Source organism: Maylandia zebra, linkage group LG7 (assembly GCF_041146795.1).
Source record: "Maylandia zebra isolate NMK-2024a linkage group LG7, Mzebra_GT3a, whole genome shotgun sequence".
In the NCBI taxonomy this organism is placed as follows: domain Eukaryota; kingdom Metazoa; phylum Chordata; class Actinopteri; order Cichliformes; family Cichlidae; genus Maylandia; species Maylandia zebra.
The window spans coordinates 37,170,895-37,186,769 of NC_135173.1; the positions used below are offsets into that span (position 1 = coordinate 37,170,895).

The 15,875-nt window shown below is 41.6% G+C and overlaps 1 protein-coding gene across 2 annotated transcripts in view; it reads left to right on the plus strand.

Moving 5' to 3' along the window:
- The first annotated feature begins 7,480 nt into the window (after window positions 1–7,480).
- dpysl2b (dihydropyrimidinase like 2b) overlaps window positions 7,481–15,875 on the plus strand; it is a 31,951-nt gene continuing 23,556 nt past the window's right edge. Inside the window, exon 1 of one of the 2 annotated variants that reach the window (XM_004538422.6) lies at window positions 7,481–8,169. In XM_004538422.6, coding sequence (XP_004538479.1) covers window positions 7,903–8,169 — 267 coding nt within the window. In that variant the 5' untranslated portion in view covers window positions 7,481–7,902. Of the gene's footprint in view, window positions 8,170–11,691; window positions 12,021–15,875 lie in introns of those variants that run through there. The other variant, XM_004538423.5, reaches the window with a different exon arrangement.

The window sequence follows — 15,875 nt, forward strand, 5'->3', positions numbered from 1 at the left end:
CAACTGCTTTGTTTTGATGTTGGCTTTGCAATATTTAAATTAATCTTTTGAAGCTGTTTAAAGTAGTCTAATCACCCAGTCACATGGCAGCAACCTACTGCATTTAGCCTGTACATATGATCAGGACCTGCTGAAGTATAAACTGAGGATCAGACTGCGGAAGACAGGCGATTTAAGTAACTTAAACCAGATGGGCTGGTCACAGTATCTCCGAAACTACTGAGCTATTGAACAGTTTTTACAACCAAGGCAGGTAGAAGGGCATATCTGAATGCACAATGTATTGAACCTTGAAGTGGATAGACTACAAAAAATCTATACCAGAAGTTTGGAAAAATGTTGGCTGGTTTGAGTCTTGATCTCTGCTGTGATGTTTGGATGGAAGGGTCAAAATATAGCGTAAACAACATGAAAACGTGGACCTGCCTTGAAGTTTCAGGTGTAATGGTGTGATGCTATAATACCAGCCTTGGTATTTGGTGAGCATCATGTAAATGTCACGTCTTACCTGAGTATTGTTGCCGACCATTTCCATCCCTTTATGACCACAGTTTTCCCATCTTTTGATGGCTGCTTTTAGAAGGATAACGCAACAAAACTCACGTAATCTCAAGTTGTTGAACATGACTATGAGCTCACTTTACCCAAATGGCCTCCGCAGCCATCAGATCTCAATCCAATTGAGTATCTTTAAGATGTGATGGAATGGGAGTTTCCCACCTTTGATGTGCAGCTCACAAATCTAAAGCAACTGTGTGATGCCATCATGAGGAATGTTTCATTGCCTTGTTGAACCTGTGCCAGGAATTAGGGTAGTTGTGAATTCAAAAGGGTGTCCAACCTGGTATTAGGTCTACCTAATGAATTGGCTGTGAGTGTATATTTTTAACTTCAGAGGACTCAACTTTGCTTGTCTTATTTGTAAGAATAAATTCTAGCTAGAGTTTGATTTTCCTCTGACTTACTGTACTTCCATAGACAGCTACTATGAAAAGTCCACAGCTATTACTTTGCAATCCAGTCCAAAAACTGTGCTTTCCTGATGAGTTAGCACACGTAACTAAGACCTGGGGCATCAAGCTTCTCTGGAAATTCCTTTGCGCTCTTGATCATTACAGTGTTAATATTCTCAGAGCAGAGAAAGAAATGTGGCTGAGGTTGCCTTTTAAGAGATAATGAAATGCCCCAAACTCAAATTTCAGTTAACATTTTGGTAAATTATACATTTAAATGCTTTTGGAATGTCTCTCCTTGTTTTTAAATGTGCATACCTGTCTATTAAAAGTCTTACCAATCAGAAGATATTATTTCTTTAATTTTTCTTCTTTGAAACATCATCTGGATATTTTAGCTGCACAAAGCAGAAGCAGGAAGACCTTCCGGTTTGATTTTAGTGATTAGAAACAGTCCCATAGGACCCCTGAAGAACACAACTTTAAAAGCTTGAAGCTCTGCTCTCAAGTGGGAGGTATTCTGCAACAGTTTCAACAATCTTTTCCTCAGTAGTTTAGATAATACCACAGTCAGGGTACATGAACCTCATAATCTTATCCATCTGTTTGTTTAAACTGCTTCAGTGATGTCAGATGACCAGCAGTGAATATCATCAGCCATCACGAGGTTTAAATGTAAGAGATCAGTTTTAGTTCTAAAAATAATCAATCAAAATTCAGAGTTTGAATGCGCTAGTCAGTTTAGGCCTTTCTCTGCAGAGTATGTTTTCTCTTCTCACAGTTCAAAGCCAGTTAGCTTAATGAGTGATTCTAAACAGACCTTGGGCATGAGCCTGCGTGGCTGTCTTGCCCAGTGGCAGCTGGGATATGTTCCAGGCCGACATGACTTTCAAGGATAAAGTAGGTTTAGCTAATGGATGGCTGCATTTCTTTGATCAGGGCACTTAGTTACTGTAATGAGCTTCTGAATGACTTAGAATAACCTAAAGTAACTTAAGTAGTAAACATACAGAAGTGCACTTAGCCCACTTAATCAGTTTAACATCTGGGAAATTTACTAGTTGTATTTACTGGTTGTAAAGGGAAGCTGCTATTCTGCAAAATTCCTACTGATCTGTGATGCAAAGACATTTGATTCTCCAGACTCTGGTTCATGATCAGCTGATTGAGAGTCAGGATCTGGTTTCAAACTCCAGCAAGAAGATGCTTACACACAGACTGTGTATGGCATCTCCTGTAATGAAGCAAAAGTGTCAAAAGTAACACAAGAGAAGATCATCTCATCCTGCACACTTTATGAAACACAAAACGGGATGATGTGGCACTCTACAGGTTTCTAAGGGATATTTTGGTCAACCTGTAGAAATACCAGAAGTTTGGATAATCCAAAGTAGCAGAAAACCCCCCACACAGAATAATCACAGACAATAAAATAATTGATCTGAAGGCAGCCTCATCCACCTCAACCCAATAATGCTTCCACCGGTCCTCCTCCATCTTCCCTATATGGAACCTCAGCACACCTGTTCCTAGCCAATCCGGACACAGTGTGACACATAGCCCCTCCCACTGCAGCTGATGGCGTTACCATGGGTTACAGGGTGGTGGCCAGCTCCATCTCTCCCTCTTGTAAGGAGACTTTCTTCCCCTTCTTCTCAGGATTCAGCAGAATACACTGCAGCAGCACACAAAGATACTGAAACAGAACAAAACACAGCCCAACAGGTTTGATCAGGGTGCCTGTTCCTGCTTGTTTCCATCAGTAACTCATTTCCACTCATTTCCCACTTCCAACTGAAATTACCTTTTGTACTTATTGTAAGCATTTTTATTTTCTTATTTTGAAAAGGAAAAAGGTCTTCAGTAAGCAGAAGGCTCCTTTAAGTATCTGAATTGTCTGATCTTATTTATGTTCATATACTGATACGAAGGGGATTTCCTTCGAGTGGTGGGGTCCCCTCCTGATCCCACCCACTGATATTGGTCTAGAGTATTGTTAGGCTTACAATGCCCCAAACTCCCAAATAAAAACACAGACAGAATCAGAGGTGGAATGTAACTTATTAAAGTACGTTACTAAAGTAAAGTTTTAATGTACTTGTGTTTTATTGAAGTATTTCCTTGTTAAAACTTATCATTTTATTTAAATAGGATTACGAGATTAACGTCTCAGAGACATCAATGGGTTGTTGCGTATGATTCTGCTGATAAGCAAAGAATAAGCAAAGAATAACGTTCAGTGACCGAAAAGCACAATTTTGCTTACTTCAATCTACAATTCATTAAAAAACAACAACAAAAGACCTCTATTACATCAGTGTCTGTGCCTCTTCAGTGTAAGATATCAACCTGGCTGCTAGGCTAACATTTTAATGGTATTTGTACAGTAGATGAAAATTTTTAAAAAATGAATTCTCTTCACATAACCCTTGTAACTTCCTTCTACTGGAATAATATTTTCCACTGGAATAATATTTTCCTGTGTAAGTTGCAGAAGTTCTGTTGTAGCAGAAAAACAATGAGTGTTGAACTTTATGGAGACATTTTGAATGATTCCATAGACACAGAGTCAACCAATCCCCCCAGACCTTCCAGCTTCTCTGATTTCATTTGGACTTTTCTAAACCTACTTCATTACACTGATGCTGGAAACCATGTCATTTGTAGAGAAAACTATGCAAAATCAGGCAGCAGATTCTTCGCCTGTGCTTTTCTTTTTATGATAAATTAGCACCAGCTCAGTGATGACCCATGCTCAGTGATTTGGGTTTCTTGAAAAGTCTAGGTTTCCATTCCTCCCCCATAGTATCAAACTGGCTGCCCTCAAAACTGACAAAGTGCTGTGTAAATTGAACTGAACAGGGCTAATAATCTAATCCAATAAGTATGTTTTGGTTGGAGCAGCCGATTCCAGAATCCACTCGTACTGCTGATCTCCCTGCTTGTCCTACATTTGTTACTGGATGCCAGAGCCGTGCCCTTCCTGTCCAGAGACCAGACTCTCCCTGTGCCTCTTCCAACTGTTTATCGGGCACCCCGCCAACTTTCCCTTCTAATTATCTAACGCTGCCCCCCCACCCCCCGCCCCTTGCTCTGCTCTCAGCAGGGGACTTTTTTTTTTTAGTGTAAAGACAGTTCAGGATAAAGGCAGGAGGTGTACAGGTGTCAGGGCACACTCTTGGCCTTCAGGTGTGGCTGTACCCCAGGCATGTTCACCTTTCAGAAGCCACTGCTGGCATTCAGAAATCAGACTTTGCCATCTTCCTGCAGGAATGACCACCCGCCCACACACACACACACACACACACTGCAGCCCTCTGGGAGAGGGAATAGTAGCAGGAAAGCCATTTGCTGCCCACCACGTTGTTATGGAAACTGCGCGGACACGGACTCTTGTGCAGGAGAGCTTTTGTCTGTCATGCTTGAAGTCAGGAATCAACAATGTGTTATTAGAATCAGCTGTTACAGCCTGGTCTTATTGATCACCATGCAACACTGATTTATTTATACCTCAAACACATCTGTTCTCTGTAAGGCTCATCTGCAAATGTTCTTTATAACCCTTCACTTAACCTCTAGCAACACATATAAAGGTCATATATATAAATCTGCACAGGCTACCTGACTGTTTTTCATGTGACTTCACTTGGTGAGTTAAGTATGATATTTTTAAACCACACAATGTCCCGGTGTTGAGCTAAGCCACACTTTATAAACCACACTTTAGTCATGCGCTTGCGTTATCTATAATTACATTTATGACTCTTTGTAGTGTTAAAGCGTTTGTTGCTGTGTTGGTCGGGAGAAAGAAAGGTCTTTATGAAAGAAAAGTTATTACTTTTATGTATTGTTTTCCAATGTCCACAAACAGCATTACAAGGCTATTTATAGGTAAGTAATTACTGTACATACTGACATCTAATATTTAACCATGGGAGTTCTACGTATGGCAAGTACCCTATGCTAACCCCCACCCTGTGTTTTGGAAGAAAATACTAAATAACTTTTTTTTTTGGAAGAAATTTAAACTGCTTGTTTATTTGTTTGTTAGAGTCATCACCAAAAACCTCAGAAAACAATTTTCAAGACAGCACAGCGTTAGGGGATTAAACCTCAGAGGATTAACCCCTTAAGTGCTGATTTGGAATTGGACTACCCAATGTGAGGCAAAGGACATTGGGCACAAGAATCCTGCATTCATTTTAGTCATTGTAGTGGTAGGTGGCCCCCGACAAATACCCAGAACAATGGGCTTTCAGGAGAACCAGGTTACATACTAATACATACTGACGATGATTTAAACCAAAGGTTTTACATTTGATTTCACTCCTTAGACCTGTTGATACTGACAGCTGCTACTTTTTCAGTACAGAGATATGCTGAGTTTTGAGCTAATAGCTCTTTGGGAATCACCTTGTTGGTGCAGAACTTTTTGTGCCAGTGTTTTCTTTGGCATTTTTCCTACATTCAGATGAAGAAATAGGAACAAAGTAGGTTTTTTTTATGACAAGTTGTTAGTAACAAAGTATTTAAAAATGCAATTTAAACTTGGTTCTTTGCTGAGTTGTCTGTGATGTGTAGACACTGGTTCATCTATTAAGAATGATTCAATATTTTTCAGTGCTTCAGTGATTCAGAAGTCTGAAAATGGTCAAGTACGAGGACTGGACTGAAAAGGAGTGGAAAAATAGACAATGTCTAAAGAAGTACTTTGGAAGAACTTCAGAAATCATGGCTCTATCTATCTATCTATCTATCTATCTATCTATCTATCTATCTATCTATCTATCTATCTGTCTGTCTGTCTGTCTGTCTGTCTGTCTGTCTGTCTGTCTGTCTGTCTGTCTGTCTGTCCGTCCGTCCGTCCGTCCGTCCGTCCGTCCGTCCGTCCGTCCGTCCGTCCGTCCGTCCGTCCGTCCGTCTATCAGTATTAAGCTTTTAGTACAGTGTAGCTGCAGATTGATCATAAAAAAATGCAGTAAGCGAACCAGGCTGTCAGTCTCATGCATCAAATGAATGTGGTAAAAGACAATCTGAAAACATGCTGAGTATGGAAAGTTTAACACAAAGTTTTGCACTGCAGATTTTGCAGGGGTAATAATCGATATAATAATATTGGGGTTATTGTAGGTGCAGCATTTTCTTACAAATGTGACCGTGTCTCTGGCATTGGGTTTGATACCAAAACATGCCAACTGGAAGAAAATCATGTTATGATCATTTCCAGGCAGAGTGGTGCGAAGAGTAAAACTTAAATCCAAGCGGAAAAGACAGCAGGAACTGTTATTTTGATTTCCTCTAGTTTAAGTTCCTTCAACACAGGACACTGATGATACCTTAAGACACCTTTTGCAAAACTATGCACAATACTTCAACTATGGTTCTCTACAACTCTGCATCGTATTTATCTGTTTAGCTGTTGGGATATTTGAGCTTCCAACAGAGAATTAGCTATGTGCAGTTTGAATAAAACATTACAGGCCAGTTTTATAGAACAATAATATCATCCCTTTCTAACAGATTCACCTTAGTGAAGGATGTGTAACTTATATCTAATGGCTTAATATAGGTTTGATAAAGTATTTTCTTTTTTTCATCACATTATGAAATTTCAACCAACAGCTGAATCACAAGGCTGAAGTTGTGGCAGAGCTGAGAAAGCCATCATTACCCTTGCGTTAAAGGTGAGAAATTGGTAGTTTCGAAACAAAACGTGGAATTCTATCTTTTCTTAATTGAAATTGTATTCCTCTATATGGTTCTGGTTAGTTTTGAAGGGGTGGGTCTTACATGGAAAATATGATGTCACACACTCTACGTACATTACGTTGCTTGGGGCTGCCATATGTCCTGTAGGAAGTGGTAAAAGTAAAAGAAACAGATAAAAGACAAACTAAATAAATAATAACAGCTCAAATCATTTAAGTAACTTGTAATACAAGGGAGAGAGCGTCCACATGTCCCCACTTCCTTTCCCCTTAAGTGGCTGAACTTTATGATTTGACTACAAATCAAATGGAAGCTGGAGTTGAAACTTGAGCAAGTGCTGGACACACCTGAGGGGTGTGTGTGTGTGTGTGTGTGTGTGTGTGTGTGTGTGTGTGTGTGTGTGTGTTTTGGAGCCCGGGGTGTGGTGCTGAAGGGACAGCTATCCTCATTGTTGGACTGGGTGTGACTTTGAGGAACTCTCCATGGTGCTGGGCCACTCTTGACCTCAAACATCCGACAGAGACGCCCTGCAGAGACATTTAAAGACTGCACGCCACGCTTTAATTATTACATTACACAGCTCTCTGGCGGGCAGGACAGCTGCGAGGACACTGTCTCCGGGTTAAATAGAGCTACAGCGAACAAGTCTTCAGTTTGGACAAGTGAGAGCGCAATATTTCCGGACATTCAGCTGTGATGCGCTCCCGATAGTGCCAGTCTGGACGGTTTCATTCGGGCTACAGGTAATCCCTCATTGGGAAACATCCTCCTCCTCCACCCTATAGGATCTCTTTGTGACAAAGCCAGACTTTAGGTCTCTCCCTCATATGCTGATTTATAACTCAAACAGCTGTGGGCAAGGAGCTAATTTAGACTCATGAGTAAGCAAATCAGAATTGTTGCTGATCTGTGGCGGAATCACTGACAAGCAATATAGCAGAAGGCTGTCTCACATCTTTCCCTAATATCAGATATTACGTGGATTCATTTTGCACTTCTCTCTCCACCGTGAGAGTGTGTGTGTATCTTTTTTTTCTCGAGCAGCATTAGCTTTACTGATTTTTTCCAGCTTTGGTCACAGTGCGACCACCTGCGATTGAAAACCGGCAAAGGCGGTGGCTGTCCAAGCGCACAGCGCTGAGGGAAGGGGAAAAAACCGGACAACACAACAAGCTGAGACTCCGAGCATCTGTGCAGCTACACACCGCTAAACCCAATCACAACCAACCGCCTGGAAGGGATGTCGACCGCCGGGGAAATGCCAGCTTTCTTTCAGAGGATGGGCTCCGAGAGCCCGGCCAGGCCCAGGCAGAAATTCTGTGGCGTGTTCTGTCCAGTGGAAGGTTCCTCGGACAGCAAGACGCTGGACTTTGATGCACTCTCGGCGTGCAGGGGCAGGAGTGACGGGCGAGTCATTGACCGACAGACCGACATCTCCCAGCCGAGGAAGGTAGAGATAAGGGAGAGCACAGGGAAAGAGGCTCTGCAGAATCTCGATGATAAACGGGTAATTTTCTCCGATTTTGCATGCCGATTGTGTATATTTTACACCTCTCCTTCCCAGTCTTCCTCCTTTTGTCTTTCTTTCTCTACATTTATCATTCCAGCTCTCATTTATTTCATCCAACATTCAGCTTTTTGCACACACCCGCGCCATTTTTCATCTACAATCGCATCAGTCACAGAGCCTTTGCCACTCAGCAGAGTTTGTTTAAGCATACACATCCAGTTTATGCCAGACAACTTGCCATGACTACATTTCCCAGAAAGCACTATGATGTAACAGAGTCGCTGGCCCTCAGTTAGAGGGCCCACCATGCAGAAATGCCAGAGGGAGTGGCTCTGTTAGTCAGAGTCCTTAACAGCACAGTGCAGCTGGCTGTTGGTGAAGGAAACACTGTTAACAGGTCTGCACGAGAAAGAAAAAATAAACATATGTGTCATCTACCATGGCATGATTTAAATAGGAGGCACACCTTTGTGAACACATCAGCCTGGTTGCTTTTGCAAGGTGATGCAGGGTTGGACCATTGCAGCATTACTGCCCTTGAGATCTCTCGTTCTTTTAACAGCAGAACTGAGTTGATGGACAGGCTCAACCTGACCTGCATGACTTGCAGGAAAATCTATCACGTCTTTTACTGCTGCTTCAAGCAGTTATTCAGTTTTTAGTGATTGGTGGTCAACCCACATCTGTACTTCCTTTACTTAATACTCAAGCACTCAGGATGCTGTTAAAAGCTTTGGGCGTTGGTGTTGAGCCCTTTTATCATGTTACATATTGATCGGAAGCATTCGCCACACAACCCACTCCCTACTCTCTTCCATCTCTTCAAGTCATATATGATTAGTTAGTTGCTCTTCACTTTTCTGATGTGAGAGCTTACTTCACAAACACAGACTTCACAGACTTAATTGATGTGATCTTCAATATCAGTGATGTCATTATTACAGGAGATGCATTTCAGCGTTGCGTTCTTCAAAAGCAAGCTGACATTTTAGGACTGTGGTGGATAAAATGCGACACAACAGCGCTGCAGTGCATGTTTACTCAGCTATTGTGTGTAAATGTGGGTTCGCTGCACTCGCAATTTCTAGTTTTACTTCTGCTCCACTCAATTTCAGAGGCACACACTGCACTTTGTAACCCACACCATTTATTGTACACTTATTGTAAAGTAAGCTTTACAGACTTAATTAATAACACGTTAAGATAAAACTCTATTGAATTCATGTAAATGTACATGATTTTTTAGCACTGATTTCCAGCTCCATGTTTGAATCCATGGACTCTACTAGAGTAGGTTTGCACAAGTCACAATTTAGAATAATCCTTCTCTATCTCATATTAAACCTTTGTGCAGATCCTCTGTCTGAAACAAGGCATGTAACTCCCTTTAGCCTCCTTTTAAACCAGCATTCCTCTGATTGGCGATCAGTGGTAAACAGAAGGTTTGAAAAGCAGGTAGGTGGAGCTGTTTGCCTAAGATCACCATATTTTGGATAACAACTCTCTATGATGTCATACGGAGCCAAGAGCATAAAAAACTGTCTGAAACATGTTGTTAGAGCAGTCTGAAGCCTGAGCTTTTGTCTCATGGGGATTACATGTACTTACATAACATGTAAACTCATTATGTTAAACTTTGGCCCTCTTTAATATGGCTATTCAAATTAAGAAAATAAGAAAAACTGAGTTTGTGACTGAATTGACAACTTTTACTGTGGTTTTACAGACATTTATATAACAAATGAACTTTAGATAGCAATTTCTTGCCTTAAGGACTTTGTTTGCAGTTGTTTTTTAATGCACCTTGGGCAATCTGATTACATGCGGATGGCTAAGAGGCATCACTGTTTACAACTGTTTATCACATGTCTCCAAGGCTTCTGTACATATTTCACAACCGGCTTCGTCACTTCCACTGGAAGGTTAAAGGACACTGTCCCTTTTCTCTCCCTTGCACATTAAGAAAACAAAGTAATGGTTATAGCAGCTGTTGAGACTGGCAGGAAAATGTCATCCGTGTCCATGGCATTAAAAAAAAGAAACACCACATGCTGCACTAATGACATATTTTCCTGTTACATCCTTGTCAGGGACACATCAAGACAAAAGCATTACAGACTACTTTGGTAAGTCCTGTGGCTGATCAGCTGCACATCATGATGTGAATCTACTGTTACACAAAGAATCCTTATGCCTAGCGGAAGACCGTGGAGGCCATGCTTTAAGCGTATACACCAAATTTGGACCCTAACATTTGGATGTCACAGCAGAAGTCGAGGCTTATCAGTCAAGGCAACATTTTTTAATCTTCCATTGTTTAATTTTAGTAAGCCAAACTGTAGCTTTACCTTCCAGTTCTTAGCTGGCAGAAGCAGCGTGGTCTTCTGCTTTAAAGTTTGATGCGTTCTTCTCAGATCTCTGATTTTTTTTCTGTTTTTGGACTATTCTCTGTAAACCCTGGAGATGGGTTTGTGGGAGTGAGCAGTTTTCTTAATGCCGATACCATCCTGTCTGGCACCAACAATCAAAGTCACAAAGTCACTTAAATCACCTTTCTTTCTCATCCTGATGCTCGGTTTGAACTTCAGCAGGTCATCTTGACCATGTCAACATGCCTCAGTGGGTTGACTTGCTGCCATGTAATCAGCTGATTATATATTTGAGTGAACAAGCAACCGAACAGGTTTACCTAATAAAGTGTCTAATGAGTGTATATTTGCTGCTGTCTACTAATAATCTTATTTCCCAGAATGCATTTTAAAATCAGGTGTAAACACAGACATAAAAACTACAAACGGTTTTCAAACTTTGGTCTTAAAGGAACTGTGTCAGTTCAAATACATATTTTTTCTATTTATAAATAAGCACAAAACAAAATTTAGCGGAGAGCCTCTGAGTACAAAATATATCTGGTTAAGCTCAATTGACTACTTTTGGTAATCTTACACTGCTTTAACCTGTTATAGATAAATAATAAAGTTAACTGTGTACTGAGGAAGAACATTTTAAAAATGAAAGCAGAGTTTATCACATTTCTTTTACTATGAAGTGAAGTCTTCTCGATCGGTCTTTGATTAAAAATAAAAATGCAAACACTAAGTAAATCTCGAACAATGTCGGACTATTTTGTCTGTCAGCATTTGCCAAACACACAAAAGGCCAAATTTCCATTCCCGTGATTCCAGGTTTACCCATTTCTCAAATAGTGCTGTAATCCCAACTTGTATTGAGAACCATTCAAGTTGATCAGAGCTGGAAACAGGTGAAATCACGTCACCCTGCCTGAGCCTGAGCTCTTGCTCGCTCTAATAACACCCCCACCTTCAGACACACAGCAGATAATATGAGGTAAGATGGCTGCTGGCTGTTTCTTCATTTGTTCCTTCGGTGGATGTTTGCAGGCTGCACTCCCTGCTTGCCTGCCTTCCCTAATCCGGCGAAAGCAATTGATGGCATTAGTGTGCTTCTCTGCTGTCAATGGAGCAGGGCGAGGCTCTGCGCATGCTCCGTGGGGTTCTTTTATTGGGAAGAGGCTCTCGAGCGGTCCCTCCCTCCCCTCTTGTCTGACTCCGTCTGGGAAGGAACGGTTTGGTGCATCGGCGGAGACCGGGAGGCTGCCAGGATCCGGAGTTGAGCGATAGTTTGATTCTTCACGTCTGTGGCCTCCTGCAGATCACCCGTGTCTGTGTAGTCTTCCCCCCTATTTATCTTCATCACCATCATCCTCACTACAGCCCGGCAGCCAGCGGTAATCCGTCCCGTTTGCATTTCTAGCGGTCTGCGGCGCACACGAAACACCGGTGAAGATGTCTGGCTACCAAGGCAAAAAGAACATTCCCCGCATCACAGTGAGTGCTCGGGTGTTTTCACGTTTGGAGTGGCAGTGAGTGGGTCCAGCCTGGCTGGTGTGGGCCTGCGGGGTGTGTTTGCAGGATGTCACCGGGGCGGCATGGTCCCTGCGCCGCTGCGCTCCTCGACGATCCAGGGCAATGGCGCAAGAGTTGATCTCCTAAAAGAAATTCCAAAATAAAATAAAAGCGTTTTGTAGATGGTTTTCTGTTTCGCTGTGAGATCGAAAGCACACGAGGGTCGAGAAATCAGTGAGGCCAGCGATAGTATGGTGAGGCTGAAATTTTCGTGTTTTTATTTATTTATTTATTTTTTTGCAGCATCTTTGCGACAAGTGCTTATGTCCGGATAAACCCGAGCTCTCGCTTTACATTAGAGTATCCATTGTTTGTGCACATTCACGCCACCCCTGCATTTCTTCTTCCGTGCCATGCATGACAGTTGAGATTTCACGCCGGTGGTCTTTGTTAGACTGTGTCTGGTGGCCGGGTATCACTGCACACCAACTGGTGGAGCAAATGCTTCCCTGCATCCGCTCCACGGCTCAGTACCCGGCTGTTTCTTTTAACCTTAGCGTCTTTTCCTTTTTTAAAGCCATCCTTGATATATATATATATATATATATATATATATCTATACATATATCTCTCTATATTTAGAGAGATATATATATATAGCCGTTTAGAAGGCACAAAAGGCTTTAAGATACATTCAGTGTGTCATTGTGGAGCAGATTATTTCCCCGAATTCATAGCGAAGCTGCAGGGATGTGGTGCTTCAATGGAAAGTGGAGAATAGGGAGGGGATGGGAGGGGAGCCAGGGAAGGGAGGGGACAGTGGGTCCTATTTCCTTCCATGCCTGTCTTTCAGCTGTGTAATGAAGGGAAGATGCATATAGGCAGAGCTGATCAGGGAGGAGGTCACTGCCTTTTCATCCTGATGTCAATGAGCTGAAACAATGGTGAAGAGTGACCCAGAAGAGCCTGTTTGAAAGCCATACAGATGGATCTGCACCTTCTAATTGTGGACTTACTAAACAAAGCATTCAAGCAGCAGGATATGAAGCATCATTATCCTGTTATCTAGCAGGCCCACGCTCCCCAAAGGTTTCACCAAGCTAGGAAAACCTCTTCAGTCTGAGGAGATCATAGCACAAGCATGATTATGGTCACGGGTTGTCTCTGAGATATGTGCTGATTAGTAGATTATAAGAATTGTTTTATTCAATAAAGTTTTCTTTTGATCAGCTAATTGATTGATTGGAGCTTTCTCTGCCAGAGTTATTTCAGAGCCACGGCCTGACCCACATTATGCAGAGCTGTTAGCCTTTTGTGTCATGGTAGCCAAAGCAAACTGTAATTGGAGTGTCTAAGTGGTTGACTGTTCATGTAGCTCTCATCAACTTCAGATTTAACTGAAATAATAGTTCTTTAAAAGAGACACACGTCTCTATGTACGTACACTGAAGCAGATCCACATCATGGAAAGATTGATGCTTAATATATATTTCTAGCAATAATATGAAAAATTCTCCTCTGTGTTAATATCATGCATCACTTGGTGATAACTGGCAACCTCTCACGTGAATAATTTTCCTCAGTTCTCTCTCTTAACTGCTTGAGACACAGCAGATGGATGGTGGAAAGATCAGAGGATTAGTGGGTGTTGTAGTCAGACCTAACTGGATAGACTGTCTATTCTTAAACAGAGCATGAAAGACATAAGAAATGAGTCAGAGTCAGAGGGGATCTCTTGAAGATCTAGCAGAGGGATCAGAGGAGAATGTGAGGAAGATGTTACTGGAACTGTAAACTGTAGATGCTGGAAAGTAGCATTCTGGTTGGTTCCCGTGGACCTGAAAAGGCATTATTAGGAGGCATGGATGACCTTATTAAACCAAAAAGACACTCAAGAGGAAATGAAGGTTACACTGAATTAAAAGTAAACAGCAAATGCTGAAGTAGATGCAAATGAGCCCCTTGCCTTCCGCACCTTTCTTCATAGACCACTCAAATCAGTATGAATTACATATTTTACTGAATTTGAATATTTTCATTGAACTGGGTGGAGCACTGGGCTCCATAGAACAGTTTAGCCAGATGGACATGGGTCAGCTGCACAGACAGGGACAGACTTAGGGCGGCTCTCATCAAATATGAATGAACCTCTGCAAGTTCACCACCTGGACTTGGTGCTTCTGTGTGACTTCAGAACCAGATTCATACAACAAGATCATTGAAACTGAACAACTAGCCAAGCAGGGCTGACACTGTTTATTTTTTAAAATGTTATTAGCCATTAAATATGAATTTTGGAGTCTACAACATATCATCCACTCCTTCAATTTCTGATGGGTTTAAGCAGAGATGCTCAGACCACCTCTCCCAAGCACCGGCTCTAGCTTTACTAAAGCATTGCCAAGCCACCTGAGAGAGATGATATCTCCAGTGTGTCCTGGGTCTGCCCTGATCTGGGATCTCTTACCAGTTGGACATGCCCACAAAACCTCACCTAGGAGGCACCCAGGAGTCTTTAAGATGCCCGAACCGCCTCAAATTTAAAGACGTTCTATCACTTTCTACAACTGGTATTGTCACAGTTGACAGTTTTGGTGGTGAAACAGTTAAATATTTAGTCCGTCAACAAGTTGTGTCATTTATTAGGAATGTGATCAATTTATAAAGTTCAAATGTGCTGATTCTGCAGTCTGTTCTCTGTTTTGTGTCACTGTGGACAGACTATATTTGGCCTTTAAACTGGTGCTTGAGCAGAACCTTTAATAGATGCTTATCACTCTTCATGCTGGCATTCGAAAGATTAAACCCAGAGTCGATCCATCAGAAAACAAATGAACAGATTCAAAAAGAATCCCTGAAAAGAAAACCGGAGTAATGTTTGCACTTGAGATGCTGCAAGTGGAAAAATATTTTCTCATTTTTGCTTGATGAAAACATAACTGATTAGTAAGCAGAAAAAATGGTTCAATCAGTTACATTTCCTTTGATGCATTTATTGATTGATTGGCTCTTTCAGCTCTAGAATGAGGGTGAGTTATTTCAGTGAAGGCTATAAATACAGATAAAAGTAAATCAAGAACAAGAAGGCTGTTTAAATGCAGCTCCAGTGAATGAGGTAAAAATAGAGCGAGGCTATTATAAGACTGTCCTGGATTAAAGTCTCAGTGGCTACAATCCTCAGCAAATGAAGGATCATTAAGTAGTGTGCTACTATAACATACCTTTAGTAGAGCAGTGTCTCTGGTGACAGTGCAGTGCATGTGTAGTTACTTCAAACGTGGCTGGAGTGAGTTCACGCAGCTATCTCACCCTGCAACGCAGCCCGGAGTGCCTTCTCTTCACACATCACACTACGCTCCTAATCAGCCACCCACTGACTCAACCTTGTTTTTTTTTTTCCTTTTCTTTTATTCCCCCCACCTCTCAGGATCATCCCGAATTCCCCCATTCATAAAGCCAGAAGTCAGGGAGACTGTACAGCATGTATCAACTCTGCTGTTATTCAGCTGCTGAGCAGAGGGGAATGCTGTTGAGCAACAGTATCGCAGCTCCTCCGGCTGCGCTATGTCACAGGAAAAAGGTCAATGAATGTATTCTTTTTCAAGTTTGAGATTAATTAAACAATTTTGTAGTCAAAGAGAAAGTTTAAATTTAGTTTTGCATTTCAATTGGGAATTTAGGCTAGTTTACTTTCTATTTCAGTGGTAGGGGTTTAAGTTATGAGTTAGTGGAAAAAAGTTTTTAAGTCAAATTTTCAGAGAAATAAAGAATGTCATATTTTCATTTCCTGTGAATGTGGGAGGATAACAGAGCAATTTAAGAGACTTTTCAAACTAA